This window comes from Sphaerodactylus townsendi, linkage group LG02 (genome assembly GCF_021028975.2).
Source record: "Sphaerodactylus townsendi isolate TG3544 linkage group LG02, MPM_Stown_v2.3, whole genome shotgun sequence".
Lineage (NCBI taxonomy): Eukaryota > Metazoa > Chordata > Lepidosauria > Squamata > Sphaerodactylidae > Sphaerodactylus > Sphaerodactylus townsendi.
This window is the reverse complement of record NC_059426.1, coordinates 121,681,951-121,707,062: the sequence shown is the minus strand read 5'-3', so window position 1 is coordinate 121,707,062 and position 25,112 is coordinate 121,681,951. Positions and strand designations below refer to the sequence as shown.

General features: G+C 38.2%; 1 protein-coding gene across 3 annotated transcripts in view; it reads left to right on the top strand.

The window, feature by feature from the left end:
* DPF3 (double PHD fingers 3) overlaps positions 1-25,112 on the top strand; it is a 218,312-nt gene that overhangs the window by 189,679 nt on the left and 3,521 nt on the right. For 2 of the 3 annotated variants that reach the window (XR_007243486.1, XR_007243487.1), the window contains exon 10: positions 1,615-4,447. Coding sequence is in view for 1 of the 3 variants with exons in the window: in XM_048484073.1 (XP_048340030.1) it covers positions 24,032-24,144 (113 nt within the window). In the remaining 2 variants the exon portion in view is untranslated. Of the gene's footprint in view, positions 1-1,614; positions 4,448-24,031; positions 24,145-25,112 lie in introns of those variants that run through there. The other variant, XM_048484073.1, reaches the window with a different exon arrangement.

The following is a 25,112-nucleotide window of genomic DNA, read 5'->3' as shown; positions in this document are numbered from 1 at the left end:
AATTTGCTATCAAAATGCCCTGTGGTTGGCCTTGCACAGACGCAATCCCACATGTGTCTGTACAGAGGACCACTAGATGAACAACAGTTATGATAAGCCACACTGTTTTTACCCAGTCTCTGTACACAGTTTGCCCATCAAAACTGATGCTTGCCCATTAAGCCCTGGAAGGTGAAAAGGTGTTTTTTCCTTGCTCCTAACCCAGGATACTTGTGTTAGGGTTTGGTGTTTACACATTATTATACATTTTTGTTCTAAAAATTGTATCCTAAAAACATTCCAGGTTATCGAGTCTGTAATAAAGAGCATATATTAAGAATATTCAAATAGTTTTTAAAAATGTATATATTGTATTGATTGGTTTTTCAGTCTAGCATTTTAGTTTCCTTGGTTTTTTAAAATGAATTTGTTTGGTATACAATATGAACATCGGTCATCCTTATTCTTGGTTTCAAGATTCAATTATGCCCCTTCTGGGAATGCTTCAGTTTTGAAGTATGTGTACATAAGAATCTGGTAGTAGGGCACTTTTGTGAGAGGTTGTCAGGATAGCTATTTTTAGGCACTCATAGATGAAGATGCTGGTGCCAACTTAATCCTGTAGCTGATGGTTTAGGCCAAGAGTAAACTGCAAGTTTTTTCTTAAGTCCCAACATTAAATCATACTGCTATCATTGCCATATATGGCTCCAAGTTCTTTTGTCGTATAGTGCTGTTTAGCTGAAAACTCCTGTATCCTAAACTATAGCTTCACTGTTCTTTGTTGTAGTAGCAAAGTTCAGTCCGACTCCTGGCTTTCATCTGTACTCCTGGTAGATGAGCTGTCACATTAGTACAGGGCTCCTGCAACTTTTCAATGACTGCACAAAAACTGTGCCGTCTTCTCAGTTGCAGTTTCAGCAACAGTTTTTCTCACTGCCACATTGTAACATGCCAAGCTTCTGTTGCTGAAATGTCCCTCTTCTGCAGACCTGCTTAAGGTACAGGAACTTTATCATGCTAGTTTGTGGACACAAATAAAGTCCTGTTGGTCAGTCGTGATTTAGCACGGCCAGCCATCCTGGAGGAAAAAAAATGTTAGGTTAGAGGCTTAATGTGTGGGAAGTGGCAGTGTTTTCCCTGGCATGGAATTAAATAATATCACCTGAATATAGCATCCAGTTAAACCTCAATTTTTTCTTCCAACAGTTGGCAAACCTATGAGAAATTTGGCATTCCATATCTCTAAGGGTAATTAACTGTTTGTGCTATAAGAGGTAAATAAAAAAAGCAAAGTGAAATAGACGGTTGTTAATTGGCAAAGATTGGCGAGTTGAGTTTTATGCCTGTCAGAAAGACATCTTTTACTCCAAATCCTGAATATGTGGGATGTCTTGGGTTTCTTACATATGTGAGACGTGCGCAGTGTGCATTCTTGGAGGCTAAGTCACATCAACATTCTGAGCAGTGACAATAAAATCAGGTTATAAGGCCGGTCTTTGGGATTTCCTTCAGTTGCCAGTTGCATGCATATGATGCATTTGTTGCTATTGGGGGGTGGGGGTGGGGGACCCTGCCTGCTTTTTTTGAGAGTAGATGTTTTACTTTTATTTTTTGTTGGCTTTCCTTCTACAGTTACCTTGCTTGTGCTCACTTGGATTCCGAATCCATCATCCTTCAAGAAAATTGTTAAAGAAGCCAACTGAGAGTAACAGATGCTTTGATCTTCCTCTCATTGCCCGATCTTTTCATACCTGTGTTTGATCCAGCACAGAAGCCTGGACTGTGGAACGCCTGCTGGCACTTGCTCAGAGAAGTCTTGGGGATTCCCTAAGCTTGTGCAATACAAAGAAAATGCTTACCTTATTTGAGATTATCCTTTTTAAAAATGTGTGCGCGTGCATATATGCGCGTGTGTCTATAAAGCCAGGTCAAACTGGAACTGATCTATAGAAGACTGAAAACAGCAAAAAAAGACGTTATTTTATTTATTTCAATATTTAAGAGAGAAAAGTAGTGCTAATGTTGCACAGTATTTTTGTTTAAAATGCATTTTACTTCAAAATTTGAAAGCAATTTTTGCAGAGAGAGGACTTTTTCAAATGCTTAATGTAAGATAAAGACTATTTACTCTTAGGAAAATAATTTTAAAGTTATGAAAATAAAGATAAATTCTGCTCTCTCTTACTTTAAAGATGCCATTCGTACACATGCTGGGTGTTTTTATTTTTTCAAAGTGGATTCGGTAAGTGAAAAATGGTTTTAGCTCATTTTTGTGAATGTCTACTAACGTTTCCAATTTTAATGTACTGTACTGGGCAAAAACAAAACAAAAGAACAAAACAGTTTGAAAAAGAAATGCTGAATTCTGAGCAGATTACAAGGACTATACGTGCAGGCTGCTAGGAATACAGAATACAGACAAAGTTTAGGCATTAGTTAAAAGGTAAAGGTGTGCAAGCTTCGGGTCATTACTGACTCATGGGGTGATGTTACATTATGACATTTACTAGGCAGATGTTGTTTACGGAGTGGTTTGCCATTGCCTTCTCCGGTTGTCTACACTTTACCCCCAGCAAGCTGGGTGTTCATTTCACTGCCCTCGTAAGGTTGGAATGCTGAGTCAACCTTGAGCTGGCTACCTGAAACCACTTCCATGAGGATCAAACTCAGGTCATGAGTAGTGCTTAGACTAAAGTACTTCAGTTTACCACTCTGCGCCTTGGGACTTTTTGTGTGACTGGAGTTAGGTGCTTTACAGCACATTCTGGGGTGAGGGGAATGCTTCTCTGGAGGCAGCACAGGTTTATGCCAGCGGATTTGCCCTCTCCAGAACACTTGTGCTGGCGGAAGGGAAAACCTATTGGGACACCCAGCTGCGGCACCCAGCTCTCTGCTGGCACGCCCATGCTGTCCAGAGCTACGCCGGTGTACTGAGGGTGTCCTGGGGGTGGGGCTGATATTAGGTGAATTCCAGAGCCCTCTTGCCACCCATACACCATTAGAAAGCTCTTTGGAGTGGGTGGGGCGGAATCTGCCACTCAACAGCTCTGGATGGAGCTGTTAAAATGGAAAGAGTTTCGCAAAACTGTCATCTTAAGTGGATAATTCATGCTCATACTAACAGCAGCTTGCAATAAAATAATTCTGACAAGTTATAAGCAATACAAAATAAGTTATTGGAACAATGCACTAGGTTGAACAAAATTCCTGAAAGGGATTTGTGTGATTATCCCATTCCAGCTGCAACCCTTCAGAATACCCTGTGTCATTCACAAAGAGACTCTGACATTCAGAAATGGCTTTTTAGGGGCTACAGTAGTAAGATAGGGAATGCCCTTTTCCAGGACAAGAACTCTCTGTAGATAAATATATCTCATAACTCCCAACTGTTTGCCAAATGATCTTTCAATCAACTCAATAGATCGGTAGTAGAGTTGATTGACAGCATTTTTGCTGGGCAGATGGATACATCAAAAATCTTATTTTTTTTGTCATAATTAGCAAAATTCATAAGATGGATCCCACCACTGTTGTTTATACACTGTAGATTCTTAGGACCAGTTTGTGACAATTGCCATGGGCAATTATTTTTTTAAAAAATGATTTATCAGTGTCCCCCAATGAAAGAGTTCCATTGGAATGGGGAAGAATAAGATAAGCAGGATGCTAGATTCCTATGGATTTAGTATTTTTCCTGGGGTAAGTTACTCAATTAGTTCATTCTGATGTAAACTTTTGATGTGAGTATGTTCACAAGGTGATGCTAAAAAGTCCATGGCATGTATGGGTAGAAGTCACTTAAAATCCTTTTCATATTTACTTGGAAGTAAGTCCTACATTATCACAATGGGAGTTGTTACCTCATAAATATACATAGGGTGGCTACTTAGTCCTATATACATTTGGTTATAAGTAATGCTCATTAAAGGTGGTACAATGTCATCCACTTAGGATTCAAACTGGAAGACTTCTTTTCCTCTGAAATTCGGGGAGCAGCCCTCTGAACTCTGTTGCTGCACAGTCATCACATATTTCAACTGGACTTAATTGGAAGTCCAATATGCTAAAGCTTCATTAAAACTGTCCAGCATTGTGCTGTGAATTTTTCACATCCATTTGGATAAATTGCATGCTGGGATTTGAGACATCTGAGTGAGAGCCCCTGCACACTGCACACTTTCTTCAATCAAGTTTTCTTGGAAATTGGCAGATTACAATTATGCCATTTTATCCTCCCTCCCCAATTAAATACAAAATGCAAATCCATAGTGAAGAGCTACATTCTGTACTCATTTGTTTTGTGTCTGCTCCCAAGTCACCTCTTATGTGTTTCTGTAAATATTGATTCACCTAGACATTTTTAAAGAAAAATAATTGTGAAATTGCAATTGCTGTACATAGTTTTTAAAAACTCTCGTTGTTTACAATGCTGTCCTCTAAGCTGAAAATAAAACTTCCTCCTCTACTTAATTTTTCGTTTTCTTTTCCATTTGGTAAAATATTATTTCAGTTTTTAAATTTTATTTTTAGCAGAATATACATCAAACATGCATATTTTTGTTTCTTTTATTTCTGTGATTTTGACCACACCATCAACTTCTACAACTGAAGTAGAAAACTGAACAGGATGTATAAAGCTGCTTGTACTTTGTAATCTAGCCCAGTATTGTCTATTTAAACTGGCAACACCTCTCCAGGTTCTCAATTGGAGGTCTTTTCCAGCCCTGCCTCCTGGTCTTTTGAGCTGAGGTCAGAGTCTAAGGAACTAGCACAATCCACCTATAAAATCTTCTGCACAAATTCCGTTGAAAGAAATGGGAGATGAATGCACTGCAGAGCTATTCTATATTCCTATTTTCTTCAGTGGGCTTTCACATGAGAATTTCCTGGTGGATTGTGATCAAAGTTTTTAATTATTTTTGTTATAAATCCAATGGTAACTAGTTTGACATCCTTAAACATATAAGAAGTAAGTCCAAGTGAATTCAGTGGAATTTCAGAAAGCAACTTAAATTTGAATAAGACAAAAATATTTGGTTTCCATGTGCAATCTCCCTTTAAGTGACATCATTAATAACAACATAATTATGAACAGAGTTGCCGCTAGGTCAGTAGTTTTGACAATAAAAAGTGGACCAGATGTGCTTTTCAGGCTTACTCATTTGTTAATGGTGGCCACAGTTACGTACAGTTAATGAACACTAAATTCTGTCTTGCTACGCTATAGAGCTTTTCACATACAAACATCCCCCTTCTGTTCCAATGCACTGTATATTCATGGCAGTTTCCTGTTTTCTATGCCCTGCTCAAATCTGCTTGTTAGTAAGCAACCCATGCCTAACTTCTGTCTAATAGTGACTATGCAATTATCATCCATTCCAAAGCATTTATAAAAATAATTTTTAATATTTGTGTGACTAGATAAATTAATGGTTGCATGTAAATAACTTTGCTACTGCCTCTTTTACTTGGATTTTAAATACCTTAAAGAAAATTTAAAAACCAAATGTACACTATTTGAATCTTGAACTCATATTAAATAGAGTCAGATCTTTATAATAAGGTGGAGGCTAAGGTGAAAATATTATTATGGGTTTTACATATGTTCACACAACTTGTAATTTGCCAAACATGTAGTGATTACCTCCCACCCACCCCATGTAGAGACTATGGGCTTAATCTGGTGCATGAATGAATTAATTATAGTTAAAGACCAGTACAGAACTTGTGCATCCTGCAAAACTGTATTAGGATTCGGTGGGCTTGTAGCTTTGCTCTAATGCCAGAAGCTGGCCCCACTCGTTGCTGTGAAGCATTAGAAGCTATTGATACTGCTGTTTTAGTATGGTAGCTGTGAGCTTTTATATAAAACTAGACAGGATTTTTTTAGAACAAGATTGGGACAGCTGCCAATCGCTTTTGCCTTATCCTAAGACTACTGAACAAGTTCATAACTTTTCAAGCCAGTGTAATCTTGTAGCACTTATTCCAGGGGTAGGGAACCTGCGGCTCTCCAGATGTTCAGGAACTACAATTCCCATCAGCCTCTGTCAGCATGGCCAATTGGCCATGCTGGTAGGGGCTGATGGGAATTGTAGTTCCTGAACATCTGGAGAGCCGCAGGTTCCCTACCCCTGACTTATTCCCTAGTAAGGAGTATATTAGAAACATTTCCTGCTGCTTTTAGAGGCAAGGAAGTTAGAGCTGCTTGGCTCCATCCCATTAGCACAAAGGCTTGCTGCAGATATTGCCACTATTTTATTGGACCTTCCTCTTCCACATTTAACTAGGGTTGTTAACCTCCAGGTGATAGTTAGAGATCATCCACTATTATAGCTGATTTCCAGGTGACAGAGATCAGTTCACCTGGAGGAAATCGTCAGTTTGGAAGGTGGACTCTATGGTGGATTCCACATGGGCCAAAAATAGTGGTGTGAAAACAGTATGAAAATGGTGTAAACCCTTTTAACAATGTTTTAAACCCTTTTACACCATATTTACACTGTTTTCACACTGCTGTTTTTGGCCCATGCGGAATCTGCCTATGACATTATATTCCACCGAAGTCCCTCCCCTCTGTTCCCCAAATTCTACTCTTTTCATGCTTCACTTCCCAACATCTCCAGATATTTTCCAACCTGGAACTGGCAACTGTATGTTTAGCTGAGAATAAAAGAAGTATATCTTTTCCCATCATTTATGTCAGTGTTAAGAAAATCTTTAGAAGCTAAAGCATCTGCGTACTGATCAACTGTTGTTAAATGCTTCCTCCTTTGGCTTGTTATAAGGTGGTAGTGCAGTAAATAATTGCACAATCTTTGCGTTTCCCAATTGTTTGTATGTATGTATGTATGTATGTATGTATGTATGTATGTATGTATGTATGTATGTATGTATGTATGTGTGTGTATGTATGTATGTATGTATGTATGTATTTCCACAAAACATTACAAATATGCAAAAAAGGATTTAAGAAAGAAAAAGAAATACATTACATGGATCTGCAATAATACTTGTCAGTATATTGAAGAAAATCTTAATCTTGACCACTTAAACAATCTACTTGGTTTTAACTGAATAGTTATTACAATTTTAAAAGGGTTTGGGGGGCAAATACTTATAAACTTAAACATATAAACTATAGCATCCTGGTGTCAACACATATGCCTTCTAAAAGCCGAAAGGCAGACTCACAATTACTGATCCTGGATATTTTCAGAAGAGAGTCAGAACCCAAACTAGTTCACCTGTCAAATTAAAGGTTCCCAGAACTCCTGGGGAGGCTAGATGACCATTATTACACTGCTAGTTGATTGTGATCCAGTTGTGTTCAGAGTTTCACAAAATGAGATAACCCCCAGGACCATGAGCTATAAGCAGAACCAGATATGGAACAGGAAGTTAAAAAGACTCAGGAACAAGGCAGGCTGTGTGGTGCCTGTTCACTAGTGGAGTTGCTCACTCTGATTGCTCCTAGCTGCCAGTGGCCCTCCAGGAACTTTCCTGATAAGTTGAGTGGGTGATACCTGGGAATGCCTCTGCCACCTGCTTAAGAGGAGACCAAGGTTGAATTTTTGTTTCCCTCCTGTTGCAGATGTTTAAGCCTGAGTATAACTAAAGGCTGTGCTAGAAGGATGGAATGCTTGGGCACATGGCTGCCAGCTGCTTAGGTCCTGGGGAGAAAAGTGGGGTAAAAATTCCTGAATAAATAAATAAAAACAGTACTACATGCTTTAAAATAATTCCAGCAGCAAAATGACCAAAGTAAGCCTGATCAGTTATGATCCCAATTCATTCTAAATAGGAAAAATCCATATTACCTCATTACAGTAACTTTTTACATTGTTGTTTCTATCTCATAATTTTTAAAAGCATACTAAGCACAGACAAGGTAATGGTTATTCAAGGTTATTCAATAAGGAATATTTTTCCCCTGTTGAAGAATATGCTACTAAATTTAATTCAGTGTTTAGCTGACAGGAGCTATTGTTATCATTACTATAGGGTATACCTAACAATTAATGTTACCAAATTATTAAAACATGTACTTTAACCTGATTTTTAAATTGTTTTTGTTTGACAGAGATCTGAACAGATGAACTTAGTGTTTTGCCTTTGAACTGGATCTATTATTTCGTCTCATTTTTCCAGCAGAATAAGTGAAATAAGAGGTTTCATTCATTGCTCTTAATGGCAATTGGCGACCAATCTTTTTGTCATGTGATAAGCAGCTCTATTCAGTACTTTTGCTTGGTATGAAAGCGGAAATCACTGTATGCCTTGTAATCAGTCTTTTTTCTGCACTTGTGCCAGGAACATTAAAAGCAACTGATTCTCACACTCCAGCACCCAAACATCAGATTCAGCTGTCCAGCCGTAACATTCTTCACAAATAGGCTTGTATAAACGTAATTTTGATTGTAATAGTTTGGTGGAGAACTAAACAAGGCAGCGTATTTAGCTAATGTTGTATGTTTTTAGTTCTAGATAGGCATAACTACTAGTAGTAATGCTAATTTAGCATTACTATCATTTCACTAATTTTAATGTAAAGTAACTGCTGATACTAGTAGCTATGTAGTATATACCTGTGCATGTCACAAACATCCCATGCAAACCTTAGCTGCTTATTAATTTAGTCATCTCAAATAGCTGCATATTTAATTTTTACGTAAAGGCATACTTTACTGCATAATTTAAAGGTTGAAAAAATGCTTCAGGAGAATCTGACATACTCCATGAAATACTAGAGCAGTGGTGGCGAACCTATGGCATGGGTGCCAGAGGTGGCACTCAGAGCCCTCTCTGTGGGCACACGCAAACAGAGTCACCCCCCCCCACCACACACACATCTAGGCTGGCCTGGGCTGCTGGGCTCGATTATTAGCATTAAACCTAAGATCTAGTTTTGGGGAAGCAGTCTAGGTAACCCTGTTAAGTGCTGTTAAACACTGCTGATTTTCATGCAAAGTACTAAAGTGCAATCCTTTACCTGGGAGTAAGCTCAGTTGTTGGCAATGGGGCTTGCTTCTGAGTAAACCCTCCTAGGGTCGTGATTCACCCATTGGAAGAGTTTCATGGTTGCTTCAAATCAAAGCCACCGACTACCACCGAGCTTACTCCCTAGTAACACACGCCTTGGAGCCAACCATTTTTCTAAACTAAAACCTCAATATTCAGGTTAAATTGCTGTGTTGGCACTTTGCGATAAATAAGTGGGCTTTGGGTTGCAATTTGGGCACTCGGTCTCGAAAAGGTTCACCATGACTGTACTAGACTGTAGAGTTTGTACAGTCAGTGATATACCATCATCCAAGAAAATACAGAAAATAGCAAAAGATAATCTTTTCCCCTATAAATATACCCATTCAAATATATCTTTATCAGTTAATATGCCATGGGTCACTTTAAAGTTCTTCAAGGACCAGCGATAGAAATCCCTTGTATAAAATGGGAGCAAAGCATTTCATGTGACATTCATAACTGAATATGGAGCAACATAAATTTGTAATGTGTCTTTATACAAACAAGCAAAACTGACCTACAGTAAAACCTGACAAGAAAATGCCAGACGAACTGCTTAGATTTGTTATGCCACATGAGTTAATACATTCAGTTCATTAGAAATTGTTATATTATTGACCAGGTTCTGGGGAACTGAGATACAGACTATTGGATTTCCTCCAACTTACTTCGTGACTGCGTTGAACACAGAAGATCCAAGTTCAATCCCCGCTATCTCTAGTGAAAAGTTCTTGTAGTCAGTGATGCAAAAGATTTCTACCTGAGATTCTGAACAGCCACTTCCAGTCAGAGTAGATAATATACTGACCTTTATGGACGAATATTCTGGTTTGACTTCAGGCAGCTTTGCGGAAAACCACTGACTAATTGAAGGAAAGAATATGCTGAGGGGTCCTTATGAGAACAGCTTATTTTTGCAGATTACAATGTGATTGGTTTGGATATGTACAATAGCTGGGCAGCCCAATCCTGTGTGTGTGTGTGTGTGTGTGTGTGTGTGTGTGTGTGTGAGAGAGAGAGAGAGAGAGAGAGAGAGAGAGAGAGAGAGAGAGAGAGCCGCTGTTGGAGCCGGAACAAAGCTATGCTGGCATGTTTGCCCATCCACTGGCATAAGTGGCACTTACACAAGTAGGGATGGCAAGCAGGGAGGAGGGTGGGCACTGCAGAGCTCTTGGGTGCCCGACCCAAAAGTAGGCTCCAGCTTCAGAGCTGTGCTGGTCTAAACCTGACTGCCAGCTCAGCTGGGGGTGGGCTGGCGGCATTCCTTGGGGTGGAGCCAACCTTAGTTGGCTTTCATTGGACTTTCAGTATGGAAATGCCCCCAGCACAGGAGTCACTCTACCCAAAAAAGTGGTACAAGTCAATTTTGCCCTGTAGAGAGCTTTCAGTCGGCCAGGGATTTTCTTGGGTTTGCTGCCTTCTTACGCTGCCTGGAAGCCTTCTGGAGATGGTGTGGTAGTGGCTGTCAGAGCCTTCTGAATTGGGCTGCTATTAGCACTGTAGGACATCTTTATTCCACATTTCATTCAAGAAGGCCAGGATTGAAAGCCCCATAGAAATAAATGGTCTTTTCAGTGTTTCTGTATGATTATACCAGTTTAAAGTTAAAGGTATTCAGGAGAGCTTGTATCAAACTGCTGCCTACTTGAATGTTACTACCATAGCAATTGGATAAATAAAAAAGAAAGCAAACGTAAAAGTAAGTTACATCCATATAAAAGCCACAAATTCAGTGTCTACATAAAAATAATGTGGTAACATATATTCACATAACATTAGTCAAGATTAGATTTTCCTGCTTCATTGTGGATGAAGGAAAAAAGTCAGTTTGCAAAGATTCCTTTCCTTGCTAATCTATTCCTCTCCAGGTCAGTATTGCAGTGACTGCTTGCCTTTCCTGGTAAAAGAAAAGTCATTCCAACCCCAGTACTTATTTTGCTTTTGTATATGGAAATTGAAAAGTTTCATTCTCTGATGGGGGAAAACTGTACAAAGTAAAACATTGCTGGAAAAAAATAATTAAAAAGGACACTAAAAGACAGAGGATTGAATATTTGTGTGGTCTTTCAGTTTCAGAAGGTCATTGGGCTAGTTCCAGGTAAAAATGAAATGACAGAGGGGATGCATTTGGAACTTTCTGTTTCGCTCATCAGCAAGAGATGGCATTGCAGTATATGGGCATAGACTCATTCTTTGTAAGTACTATCTTGAGCTCATCTGTATGCTGGACAGTACAAACAATGATGCAGCCTGATTGTACCAACACAGAAGAACTATAGAAGAGAGAGATTTTATTGGTTTCGATTATGTTCTAAAAAGGTTTATAGGCAGATGTGTGTTTATAGAAAATGGTGTTTAAGCATTTTTTAAAATCACCTGATCTAACATCCTGTATTTTTAGTATTCATGACCATGTCTTTTTTGCTTGCGTGCACATTTTGAAAGGCTTAGTGAGCTTGCAAGTTGATTAAAAGCTCTGTGGTGTGTGAACTGGTCTAGCTGGAAAGCCTGCAGCACATAGTGAAAATTCTTCAGCAACAATGGGAGGTTTTTCCCCCCCATGATAAAGTTTCTTTATGGTGTAGCAAAAGTGAAAGGGGAGTAAAATGGAGTATGTTCAGCTTTTGCAATGTGGTCATGAATCCTGTCTGAGCAGGAATCTCTTTTTCTTCCCAACGTATGTTCCATCTGGCCTTTGCTTTGGTGGTGATGCATGTGGATTTAAAAACCTATAAATGTAGTCATGAAAAATCTTTCTAGTATAAATGGCATTCTTCAAATTTTCCATTCTGGTATTTTAAGAGCTGTTTTATTTTAAGAGCACTTAAGAGCAATGGAACTTTAATTCCAGCAATTCAGGTCTGTATTTCTGCCCTGCATTCAAGCCTGTGGAATGCTTAAAGGCAAGCTTCATCCCTGTTGGGATTAGTAAACAGGCTAGCTGCCTTGGGCAATTAGCAATTCATTACCCATAGTTCTTAGCTTATTGCAGTATGTACTGGTGTTTGTGTGTGAGTATGTATGCGTGCACACTTGCTGGAGGTCGCTGTGACCTAATTCACCCCCAGGAATTGTACAGTGCCAGGAGCCTTATCCAGTGCATTAACAAGCTGATGCATCAATACAAGGTTATTCGAGTGCTTCTCCAGCATTTTTCATGGGGAAGGAGCAAGCGTTTTGCCTAGCAACCAGTAATGTCAATTGGGGCAAATCTGGCAAAAGGTGAAGCACAGCATTAGCTATTTAGTCTAACAAGGAAAACTGTAGGCAAGCCACGTTATCAGTACATTTTATATTAAAGCCTCAATCTATAATTACTTGGTCACCCTCCTGTATCTTTAATCTAGAAACTCCAGTTTATACTAATCACAGCTCTTGTTTTCCAAGAGTTCAGATATTGGAAGCTGAGGCACATACACATCTGTTTCTGGTTAATCCATCATATTGCCTAATTGTATATTCTGGGCAATAAAACAGTCTGCTCAAAGGCTGGATGCAAATTTCCTCACTGTACCTGTCATGTCTTGTCACCTGATCTTTCTATGGTTGCATTGATCTTTCCTTCCTTTTTATGATACCTTCCTATGGTCTACTTTGTAAAACGTGATCCTTGGATTTCACTTTGAGAGGTATGCTTTGAGGGCTCTAGAAGAAGAAACATTCTGAACCAGGTGAATTAATTTTTGGATTCTTACATCTAGGGTTTGGATTATGGACCCAAGTTCTGATTCTGCTGTGTTGAATCCAAAATGCTGAGTTGGTAATATAATACATGTTAGGTTCAGCATAAAGACACTTATTAATAGCAGATGCAAATGTCAGCTTTTCTTTCCTCTGGCCTGTTCCAGTATTGTATTGGCTGCCTAAATCACATTATTAGATAAGCAGTTCATGTACTGAACCCCCTAACCTTTCTTACCATTTCACCTTCCTTTTCCTGTCTCTTATACACTTTTAATAGAAGCAGTTCCCCAATGAGGCCATGAGTGTCAAGACCTGAAAAACTTGAAAGATCATCAATTAACACACAGAATAGCAGTTTACTTCAACACTAAAAGCCAAACTGAGTGTTTGCTTTGAAGAATCTTTTAACAGAGAATTCCTTAAGTATGGACTACTGACCAGAATCTTATCCTGCACAAAGCTCTTATGTATCATAGGAACAATGGACAGTTGGTATACTATTGCTATACTGCTGAAATGTATGGGAATTAAGTGGCGTGTATATGGAATGGTCTCTCTGCAGTAGCTGTATGAGTATTCATTTTGTAAGCAGCTTTACACATTTTGTGGCAGACTGATTATTAATTTGAAATGAAAAAAAATAGAAATGTTATAGTTTTAAATTTAGACTCAAACAAACCTCTTAACATTCTGTTTTCCCTCCTCAGGTAAGTAATGGCATTTTCCCACATCATAGTGAGCTAGCAGAACGATCAGTTTTAAGTTTTATGTTATGAGCTATGGTGGTGGGGACTGGCTGGAACCGGTTCAAGAATTTTCCATTGGCCTCCAAAACATAATGATGGTACCTATCTTTACTGTCTCTCTGACTCTCTCAGCTGGTTTGATAATGATGGAAGCATCATGCTACTTCTGACAGGATAGATTACATTAAGCAGTAGTAGTAGTAATTTCCTAAAAACCATTCTTTCAAAATTCAGTGATATTTTAGAGTACAAATCTGGACCATACCCAACCTTCCTTGTGAGGTAGGGCTGCCACTTTTCCAGTTGGGGTTACAAAGAAATAAATGAAATACTAGTGGTTTTTCTCACAGCTAACTAAAATATTTGTAAATCTTGTTAACATGCTCAAGTGTCTATGTAGATTTCTCTGTCAATGAGAAGCATACAAGTTGAATAAAAACTTACTTTGTTTTCATTAGAAAAATTAGATTTTTTAAAAAAGTTACCAAATTAGATTTTAAAAAATTGAAAAAAGCTGTGTTCTAAAACACGATCTTGTTTCCCTTCAAAACTTATTTGTTTTTGTTTCTAAGTGGGTTAAATTAGGGTTTCAGGCAGCCCTTACCTATGGTTATGAATAGATTCCAAATGGAAACTATTCTGTCAGAAGCCAGTAAAGTTGATTGAACAAAGGATCAGATGAAGGGAGCAATGCAGAGGTGGGATCCAGCAGGTTCTTACATGTTCCTGAGAGTAGGTTACTAATTATTTGTGTATGCCGAGAGGGGGTTACTAAATGGTGATTTTGCCACGTGATTTTTGCCTTAGTTATGCCCCTCCTCTCAGCAGTAGCGCACAGAACATGAAGCAGTCTAGCAGGAGGTGCACCGGCGTGCGTGGCAGCCTGCGCCTGCGTGCATTGATTTCCCGCCCAAGGACCGGCACAGCAGCTGCATCCTTGCCACAGCCCCGCCCAGGAATGCCCCACCCCCCGAATTGACAGAATTTTTAAAAATTAATAAAGGCTCTATCCAGGATGAAAAAATAGTATGGGAAACATGCAAAGCATACTCAAGAGGTCTATTAATACAAAATGAATGTATAGTCAAAAAGAAAAAAGAAAAAGAAAAAAATACGATCCTCAATGAAATTCGGTCGTTAGAAAGGCAACTTCAGAAAAAACCAAGAAGTAAACAAATCAAAGATAGATTATTTATTAAAAGGCAAAAACTGCAAGGTATGTGGTCAGATGAAATGGCAAAAAATCTGAAATTTATTAAGCAAAAAAATTTTGTTCTGGCCAATAAACCAGGAAAATGGCTAATGGCCAAAATAAAACGAGAAAAAGAACAGAGACAAATAAATAATTTAAAAATAGGTGAAAAAATTATCAATGATGTAAAATCGATTCAAAATGAACTAAAACAATATTTTGAAAAACTCTACCAAGAAAAAGATCCAAAATGGGAAAAAATTCAACGATATTTAGAGAATGAAAACATTCAAGAATTGAGTGACAACCAACGAAAAATTCTGAACGAACCCATTTCTATAGAAGAAATTAAAATTGCAATAAAAAAAGCCAAGCCAGGAACATCTCCAGGACCAGATGGTCTTCCTATAAAATTTTATTAAAAAAATTCATAGACATACTGTCACCTCAATTAATGATAGTAATGAATAATATATTAAAAAAAGGATCCCTCCCGAAATCCTGGGAACAAACTTATATCTCCCTTATACCAAAAGAAAAATCAAATAGTTTACAACCTAAGGATTTTAGGCCGATATCGTTGTTAAACAACGATTACAAAATCTTTACATCTATCTTGGCCGAAAGATTTCAAAAAGTGATGAATGAATATATAAAGAAAGACCAAGTAGGGTTTTTGAAAGGGAGGCAAGGGTACTATAATGTACGATCAGTACTCAATATTATTGAATTGGCAGAAAAAAGATCAAAAGACCCATTAGCTATAGTATTTTTAGACGCTGAAAAAGCTTTCGACAGGATTAGTTGGAACTTTATCAAATCCATAATGAGTAAAATGAATGTTGGGAACCCTTTTAAGGAAGCGGTCCACAGTATATATAATCAACAACTTGCACAACTTCAAATTAATGGCAACCTATCAGAAAGCTTTAATATTTACAAAGGAACAAGACAGGGTTGCCCATTGTCACCCCTATTGTTTAATGCGACATTAGAAGTATTGTTAAATAAAATAAGAGAAAATCAAAATTTCGAGGGAATAAAAATCAAAAAAGAAAGGATAAAACTCAAGGCGTTCGCAGATGACATAGTTTTGTTTGTAGACAATCCCCAGGAAAAATTAATTCCATTATTACAACTAATACAAGAGATTACGGGGATAGCACGTAAGATTCATCCTCAATAAAGAAAGAAGACCAAAAAATGTTTCCACATATACATCTACGACAAAAAAAGACAAGAAGAAAAATTAATTAATATGACAGGCATAAATCAAACATCAAAGATAAAATATCTTGGAATCCTTCTGGAAAAAAAGGAATAATAATCTATACAGAAATAACTATGAGAAATTATGGAGAATTAAAGAGACAACAGATCCTAAAAAAATGGGGAAAATTTAAACATCTCTTTTTTCTGGACGAATTCGTGCCCTTATAAAAATGAGGATAATACTGCCAAAATTGATGTATTTTGTTTTAGAAACATCCCACTATTATTACATCTACTAAAATATTTTACAGGAATGGAGGCAAACTTTAACAAAATTTGTATGGAATAACAAGAGACCCAGAATTAAATCCACCTCACTGATAGATACCAAAGAGAGAGGGGGTTGGGCACTACCCGATCTTAAACTATATCATGACACTAATGCCTTGATATGGATTCGAGAGTGGATCACATTAACAAACAATCAAATTTTGCAGTTGGAAGGTTTTGATAATAGTTGGGGCTGGCAGAACGAGAATATCTTTGGCCTGCATCAAAAAAAAAAATCAATAATGGCAAATTTTAAAGATTATGCCATCACTCGAAGACCCCTAATAATAATTTGGGAGAAATATAATAGAGGACACCTTTATAGTAAGAAGTGCCACTATGGGTCTCTCAAGATTGGGAAGCCTCCCAAAATAAAGACAATGTTATGCAAACAACGAATGTGCCAATGTATAAAAAAAATCTAATAAGATGGGATAACGATAAACCCGATCTTGAAAAAAATAATAGAGATGATGATTTTAATAGGAACAGATAATTGTCACATTTATGAGTTTTACTTACGGCACCCAACTTAGAGAAGGTTGGTTTTCTAAAAGATGCGCATACTATGGGGTTTGAACGATAAAATTTAACAAATTAAGACATGATTCTCATGGGAATCTGAGAACTAAATTGGAATTGAGTAAAATATATAAAACTTCTTTTTAGAAACAAATTTGGAGCATGGAAACTATAAAAGAAGTGGATGATTAAGTGGAGAGCTCCAAGATATAGGCAAAGGAAACTTGATGTACAAAAAGAGGGTTGGGAAAGAAACATGGAAAAACCACTTGTGGTAAAATACAATTCCAGAGTATAGATTTGAAAGAAAACTTTAATAAGGTATTTCATAGGTGGTACCTTACACCTCTTAAATTAGCGAAAATTGATAAAAGAAAATCCCTGTACTGTTGGAAGTGCAATAAAAAGATAGGCACATATTTTCACCAATGGTGGAGTTGTAAAAAAGTGAAAAGGTTTTGGAAAAAAATCCATAAAAAAGTTCAGAAGATCTTGGGTCACAAATTTCAAATGTTACCTGAAAATTATTTATTGGGAATTTTCCAAGATAATGAGAAAGTAGATAACATTAAATTGTTTCTGTACTTCTCAACAATAGCAAGAATCCAAGTGGCAAAATTCTGGAAAAATAGGAGACCTCCCAGTATTAACGCCTGGTTCAAAGCGGTAGTAGAAATTATGAACACAGATAAACTATCTGTTAGCCTGAAAGATCTGCCATCAACTAGCTTCCAGAAAACATGGGAACCATTTATTCAATATTTGGAAAAAAAATAAATCAACTAAATATATAAACATAAGATTATGTACCAGTTATATAAAACTGCACTGGCTATGCTCTTCATCTTATATTAATTTTCTTTCTTTTTTTTCGTTCAAGCAAGTAGAATTATGAATGGAAATCTCCAGTCTACAAAGGAAGAGTCATCTGATGCTTTTCTATGCATTATTTTAATATAAACATCTACATGTAAATAAGTTTTATATATTGATAGTACAATAGTAGAGGCACTTTGATTTGTACAATAGTTTAAAAACAGAAATCAAAAAGAGGAAGAAATATACAAATATATAGGTGTATGATTAATAGTTATAATAGATACATGAAGTTGCTTTCCTTCTTTTCTTTGATATCTCAGCGGTTGCAGAGGAAGTTCTTGATTTTAATTTTGTTATATAAATTTAGATATAACAGTAGTAAATTGCGTAATTGAATTTTCTATATGAAGGCATTTGTAAATGTAAGACATGACAAAGAACAATGTAACTTAATTTTTTTATGTATATTTGCAAATTATAATAAAAGCTTTATTGGAAAAAAAAGGAATGCCACACCCCCGGAATGCCCGGCCACGCCCCTGTCGTGTCCCGCCCAGCCCCATTGGCACTATGCCACAGTTTGAATCCCACCACCATGGGAACCTGTAGCTAAAATTTTTGGATCTCACCACTGGAGCAATGTAGTAAAGTTATCTGTAATTTAGCAGGTCAGGCAGTTAATATGTTTTTATTGGCAATTCTTAAGAACACAGTGGGTTCCTCGTATGCAGATCAGTTGTGATTGTGCTTTCCTTAAGTCAAGCGTCCTTGCATCTTTAAAACATTTCCTAGGTATAGGAGGCTCTAAAGAATTTGTGGGGGCAAGAGAGCTCGACTGGGAGAACGTTTTAACAAAGAGGAATTAAAAAGCATGGTATGTGAACAGATGACAGTGAGGTGAACTACTAACATGCATTTTGATGGCCACTAGAATAATAGTTTGAAGCACTGCATTATGATCTGGAAATTAAGGGCCAATTTACATGGCCACTGTGAGAATGTTGGATCACATTTGTGTTGAAAGTTCCACCCTTCCCATGTGTGTGGGGCTCTAAAGCTGACTAGAAATATGGTGCATTTCATCTTGCCATGTTCCTTGCCTTTTGATTTATTTGGAAATTATGAATAGTATCTCCCTGGAGTTATTTAGGTTGATAAAATGCGGGGGGGTGGGGGGGGGGAGAAACACTGCATCATGTGAATTGGCCCCAAGTCAAGTAAACAATCTTCCGGTAGTAGCCTTGAAAGATCACTTTCAAATTGTGCATTGAACTGCATGAATATTATTTCTGTTGACTTTATTTATGGGAGAGGCCCTGAGTTGCATGCATAACTGGGGCAGATTGCATAAAAGCCTCAGTAGAAAAATGGTTAATTTGATTATTTTACTCAATTTCATTGTTAATTATGATTTTTCACTGTATTTCAGCATCTTTATTGAAGCTAGCAGTCTTTAAGAGCAAACTACTATCTCTTGTAGACCAGCTGAGGCACAGAAGGAATTGAAGTTTAGGAATTTCTCAACCGTCTGATTTTTTGTTAGATTTATAACAAGATCTTCCAGGCACTTTATTACTGAAAACCCCATTTCATTCAAACTACTGCCGGTTCCCCACGGTCAATTAATCGCGTGATACTCATGCTAAATATCAAGGATTCAGGAAGAACTCCCCACTGCCTGATCGACGAACAAGGATTCAGCCCAGTTCTGGCGTTCATTCTCCCCCTTATCCCGCATATTTGCCGAACCTGCTTGAAAGTACTACTTTTTCCAAAAAACACATTTTCGATCCAGTTTGGAGTGGAGGATTGGGGATCTAATCCTGGTTCAAATTTCCCGCTGTGGAGCATAATGCAAATGCCTTACAACCAATCAGTGTACGTGGTGCTGTTCTTGCGAGACCACGAGAGAACCAGAACCAACCAGAAACGTGGGTGGGGGAGACATGCTGACGTGATGATGTCATAATGTGAGCATGTTTTTGCGGGAGAAAAAAAAGGTCCCACCCCAACATGGCACAGCAGACAATCAGGAGAGACCCACCAAGCCAATTGCATGGTAGTGGTGATTGTTACATTTCTTGAATCCAAGATAGGCCTAGATATCTTCACTGGAAACATGCTGTGGTGGGAAGACTGAAACCTCGATGAAAAGGTGCAGTTTATTTTCAAACTTGGTTTGATCTAGATTGAATTTCTCGGTGGGGATTCGGCCTACATGTTCATTGACTTTTAATTTGCAGAGTCAGGCTCGAATTTTTCAGAATGAATGTTTTCTAATGGCATTTGCAATCTAAACGTCTGCCTATTTAGCTGGTAACTCAGATTAAATTTAGTAGGTCTTACACATCATAAGTGTGTATAAAAACAGAACATAACCTTTATTGACACCTTTGTGACACCATTGAATTTGGTGGTTCCCAAAAGCAGAATCCAGGGCTTAACTACATTCCAGCCCATAGTCCAGTTTTGTATTACCAGGAAGAATATGATGCTAGAGACCAGTGCTGATCCCCTTCCTCTTCCTCTGGAGTTTGTGGTATTGTCCCTTTTCCATTGAAAGGATCTATTCAAGAGTCTGTGGGTTGGATTTCTGTGGATGGATGGGAGATGATTTTTTCCAGCTCCTCTCTCCTGTGGAAGACCTCCAATTCCCCCCTTTTGTTGTTGCTGTTAAGGCCCTATTCCATGGGAGCAACTTTTTTTGAGGCAGGCAAATGACATTTGGGGATGCAGCAGAAGGGGTGGGGGCATGAAAAAGTCATGCTGTCCTGATAGAAATCCTTCAGTCAGCTGAAATTGTTGTATGTATCCAAACCTTTAATTTCAAGGTCTCGTAAGAGAACCCCTTGTGTGTGTGTAAAGTGTCGTAAAGTCACAGTTGACTTCTGGCAACCCCAGCAAACAGTTTTGAAGGCAAGTGAGAAGCAGAGGTGGTTTGCCATTGCCTGCTTCTTTAGGGTCTTGGAAGTCTCCCTTCCAAGTACTGACCTTGCTTAGTTTCTGGGATCTGATGAGATCAGGCTATACTCTGTTGCCTTCAGATTATAATTGTCTCTTTTCAAATCCTTTCTGACTATTACAGTACATACATGTGACAAAGCATATAGGATAGCACACCAAGCAATTTAATCCTCCCAAGGTCACCATGAAAGAGGGGGGGGGGGACTACTAGTGCTCATGCCATTCTGCGGATCTCCCTGCATCTTCTTAGTTGTAAATTACTCATGATATGTTTACACCTGGGATAGGCAGATGGGAGGGCATCTCTAATAAAAGCATCTAGTGTCATGTGACATGCAGTGTGTTGGACTAGTCATCTGGAAGTTCTGGTGCCTTACTGATGCCATGGAAGTTCACTGGGTGACCTTGGGCCTGTCACACTCTCTCAGCCTAACCTATTTCACAAAGTAGTTGTGAGGATAAAATGGAGGAGAAGCAAATTAGATTGTGGCCAGCAAAAATATAATCATGGCACTTTGCATCATCTCCCTTCTCTTTTCTCTCCCTCAGCATAACCTCATCCTCTTCAGGAAATGCCATTAGCAAAAAAGGACGCGTCTTGGGGGCGGGGGGTGGGGAAGGGAGACATATTTTTAAACACAAATGGAGCTCTTTTTTGTTTGAAACTATCTGAATTGTTTGGACAAGGTATTAATTCACTTTAAGAAGTCTAGTTGCTGGGAGCACATGGCCAAAATTAATCATGCTGTGGAGAATTCACTAAAGAAGAAGCACAAATGAGCTGTGTTAAGGTCATTACTGGTCATAGTATGTCTCCCTACAGGAATTGCTCATGGCCTTAATGCCATTTTCTGGTCATTAGAGTTTCACAATTAATGGCAACTATTTTTAAACGTGTGTGTGTTAGGAGGCAACTTCTTTTAACATACTTACTCTCCTTTTCTCCCAGAGATGTTGGACTAACACTGCAAAGAAAATTGTAAAGAAATCCTGCCATAGAAAGAAAGCTGTGTTTGAAAAGCTGCAGGCAGTGTAAGGTAGTTGAAAGATAGATCCAGATCTGATGGTGAGTTAGTCAGCTGGAGTTGAAGTCTGCTTATGTTTCAGGAATTGTTGGCTAAGACAAGGACTGGCAACTCTGTCTATAGAATATGCTTGGGCCTTGATCAGAGAAAGCAAAGGAGTGTATCTTCTTATCACTGGGTGACTACCAGTGAAAGAGGCTAGAAGGGAGACAGGGGAGTAGTCAGGAAGAAGAATAAAATTTTGGCTAAATTCTTCCCTATCCACCTATTTCACCTAAAACAAAATTCAGAGTGAATGTGGTTGTTCCATCTCAGGGAGCATACTTAAGGCTTTGCAAGAAGAAAACAAAGCATTTTCATAAGACATGAAAAAAAATCATTTTGATATGATTTAACATATTCACAATATTAGTCAGCATCTATGTAGTTACTTGTGGAAAGTTCCATTTCAGCTGTTTCATCTGGATAAGGGCCTGTTTGCGGAACAGGATTGTTGGTTAATGGACTGCACGTTAAAATCCAGAAGGTAATGGGGGAAAGGCTCAACTGAATTAGAAGGGATCATTTTCCTGACTGTTGCTGCTTCCATTTGGTGAGGATTTTTCATCACTTACATCACTGCTGCTAACAGGAAAAGGTAGTGATAACAAATCAGTTGTGTGTGGGTGAGAGTGTGTGTGTGAATATGAAATGCAGAATACGCATGCAACAGCATTGAACTGTGGAGCTTCAAAGTGGCTACATATATTTACAAACATAAGAAAAGGAAGAAGTAATAGCCTTTCCCAAGGCTTATGTTCATGAGTACTTCCCAGTGGTGACTCCAAAAAAAGGGGGGGGGATTTGTAGAAGGGAGAAAGGCCAATATAGCCTCAGTGGTTCTTTCTGAGGTTTACTTTAGATAAGATATGCAGCCATGCCTATTTCTATTTACCTTGAGCAATCTCAGGAACCTGCAAATTTGAATTGAGAAACAGTTGATGGAGGTGATTAATGCTTTCTTCTTACCCGTTTACTCAAAATTGCTCCAATAGCTAGTCCAGTTATACATTTAAAAAACACCAGTAGCAATATCCTCCCTTCCATACACACACACAACCCCCCGCCCCCAGGCAAACAAACAAATAAAACCTCTGGACAGAGAAACTGCTGGAGGGAAGAGGTTAAGCATTCCTCCTATCCAGGTTTCATTCTCCTGAGACATCTTTTGAGCATACATGTTTTAAAAAGTCAAGGGAAAGAAACATGACTGCAAGTCACATCTAATTTCAGCTAGAGTAATCTTAGCTGTTATTCCCTGGTAATACTCAATCATCCTGGAGACTAGAAGGATGGTGGGGACCATCCAACCACTGCACTGTGAAATATTTAACAAATGGAAAATTGAATCATTTCAGAATTTGCTGCATGCTTAGGAGGTATTCTGTATCGCCCCATTCACCTTGAGCAAGTTTCCTGCAGTGATGGATTTCATTCTAGTAAAAAATCTTTTCTATCAGTTGCTAAAAGTCCAACTGAAGCCTGAAGAGATCAGACTACTAAATCAATGCAAGTACCTGAAATGACAGATTAATTTCACCAGCATATATGTGTGTATATTTCCATATATACATATATGTATATTTCCATACATAACTGCTTAGCAAGTTAGTATTCCAGAGTGTTGGTGTTCACATTATGGAAAAAATACTTTAAAAAAAAGATGCTGATTGAATGTATGTAGGCAGATCTCAAGGACAGGATGGGAGATGATTGGGAAGGCAATGCCATTATCTCAGAATGCGATTGTTCTTCTTGTTTTGCAGAAGGAACACTGATCCCATCTTGGGTTTGTTTGTTTGTATTTTTCCCCTCCAGAACCCCCCATTGCTGATCCTGCTACAGTCGTCCTGCTGTTTTGCAAAGCTGGCATCGACACGCATGTAGGGGAGGGGGCTAGAGTCCCGGCAACTGTCCTTTCCCAATAGATGTGACTGTTATGCCAGCTCTCCTCCGTTTATTCCTTTTGTAGGTTATTTTTGGTTGGGGGGTTGTTGGGAGGGCTTTTTTTATTTGATCCTGAAGATTAGCTGTGCAGTTTGGTTTCTTCTGTGCAAACAAACCTTGGTAGCACAGAGCTCTTAAAAATACAAATCTACCCATGAAAAACCGAGAGATGTCATTCTCTTGATGTATAGACACTAAAAGTGAGGAGTAAATTCTTACTAAAGATACATATTTGAATCAGGTCAAGAAATATTAATCTACACTTCCCTGTTTAATTTTTTTAAAGTTCAAAATGTTTTTAAGAGCTCTGTATAAAATTGCTTTGCCAGTGGGGAAACAGGCAGGGATGACTTTGATTTTTCTTATGCCCGGCAGCAAAAGGGTTAATGCCTGCTTTCCTCTTTTATATCCATTAGTTTGGAGCCCATGTTGTGATTGGTCCATGTCCATGTGTGTTTTGTTCCTGAATTTTATGACTTTGATTAAAAGGTCAACTCCAACAAACAGAACACCTTACTAAAAATAAACATTTCCCATTTCTGTAGGTCATCCAACCTGCTTGCAATTCACAGCAAACATGACTGAGGCTGTCAAAACCTATCAGTGGCAATGCATTGAGTGCAAATCCTGCAGCCTTTGTGGGACATCCGAGAATGATGTAAGTTCTCCTTTGTTACAAAATCTTGAATTCTCACTTCTCTCAAAGGTCTTGCAAACTGGTGTACACCTCTCATTTTCTAGAATAGAATAGAATAGAATAGAATCTTTATTGGCCAAGTGTGATTGGACACACAAGGAATTTGTCTCCGGTGCATATGCTCTCAGTGTACATAAAAGAAAAATACATTTGTCAAGAATCATAAGGTACAGCACTTAATGATTGTCATATAGGTCTAGTAAGCAATCAGGAAACAATCAGTAGTAATGAAAACATAAAATGTAAAATCATAAAATAAAATAAAATAAAATAAAATGTAAAATAAAATGAAATGCCAGCACAGGCTATAGTCATACAGTCATAAGTGGGAGGAGATGGGTAATAGGAATGATGAAAAAAGTAGTGCAGTAATTATATAAGTATATAATAAATAGTTTAACATTATCGAGGGAATTATTTGTTTAACAGAGTGATGGCATTCGGGAAAAAACTGTTCTTATGTCTAGTTGTCTTGGTGTGCAGTGCTCTGTAGCGACGTTTAGAGGGTAAGAGTTGAAACAGTTTATGTCCAGGATGCGAGGGGTCAGTAAATATTTTCACAGCCCTTTTTTTGACCCGTACAGGAATCATTTAACCTTATCAGAAGAAGGTAATCCATTCTGTGATCTGTTTTGCCCTGGATGCATGCAGGGATACTCTCTTGCCCACCCCTGCCTTGGTTCATAACTTTACTTAGAAACTTATACAAATGGATTAAAACTACAAACCGTTTTGCAACTTGCGCCAACATACAGCTCTTCCTACCTAGAGGCAGTTAGCTATAATATATTCCCAAGAAGAGTACAGCTTCCCCAGTGTCCTGCTGTTACAACAATTCAAAGAATCTAGTCAAATGTCTGAGGGGCACCAGAAGAGATCTTTGCAGCAAACAAAGAAGGAGATATATTGTCGAAGGCGTATTTTGACGG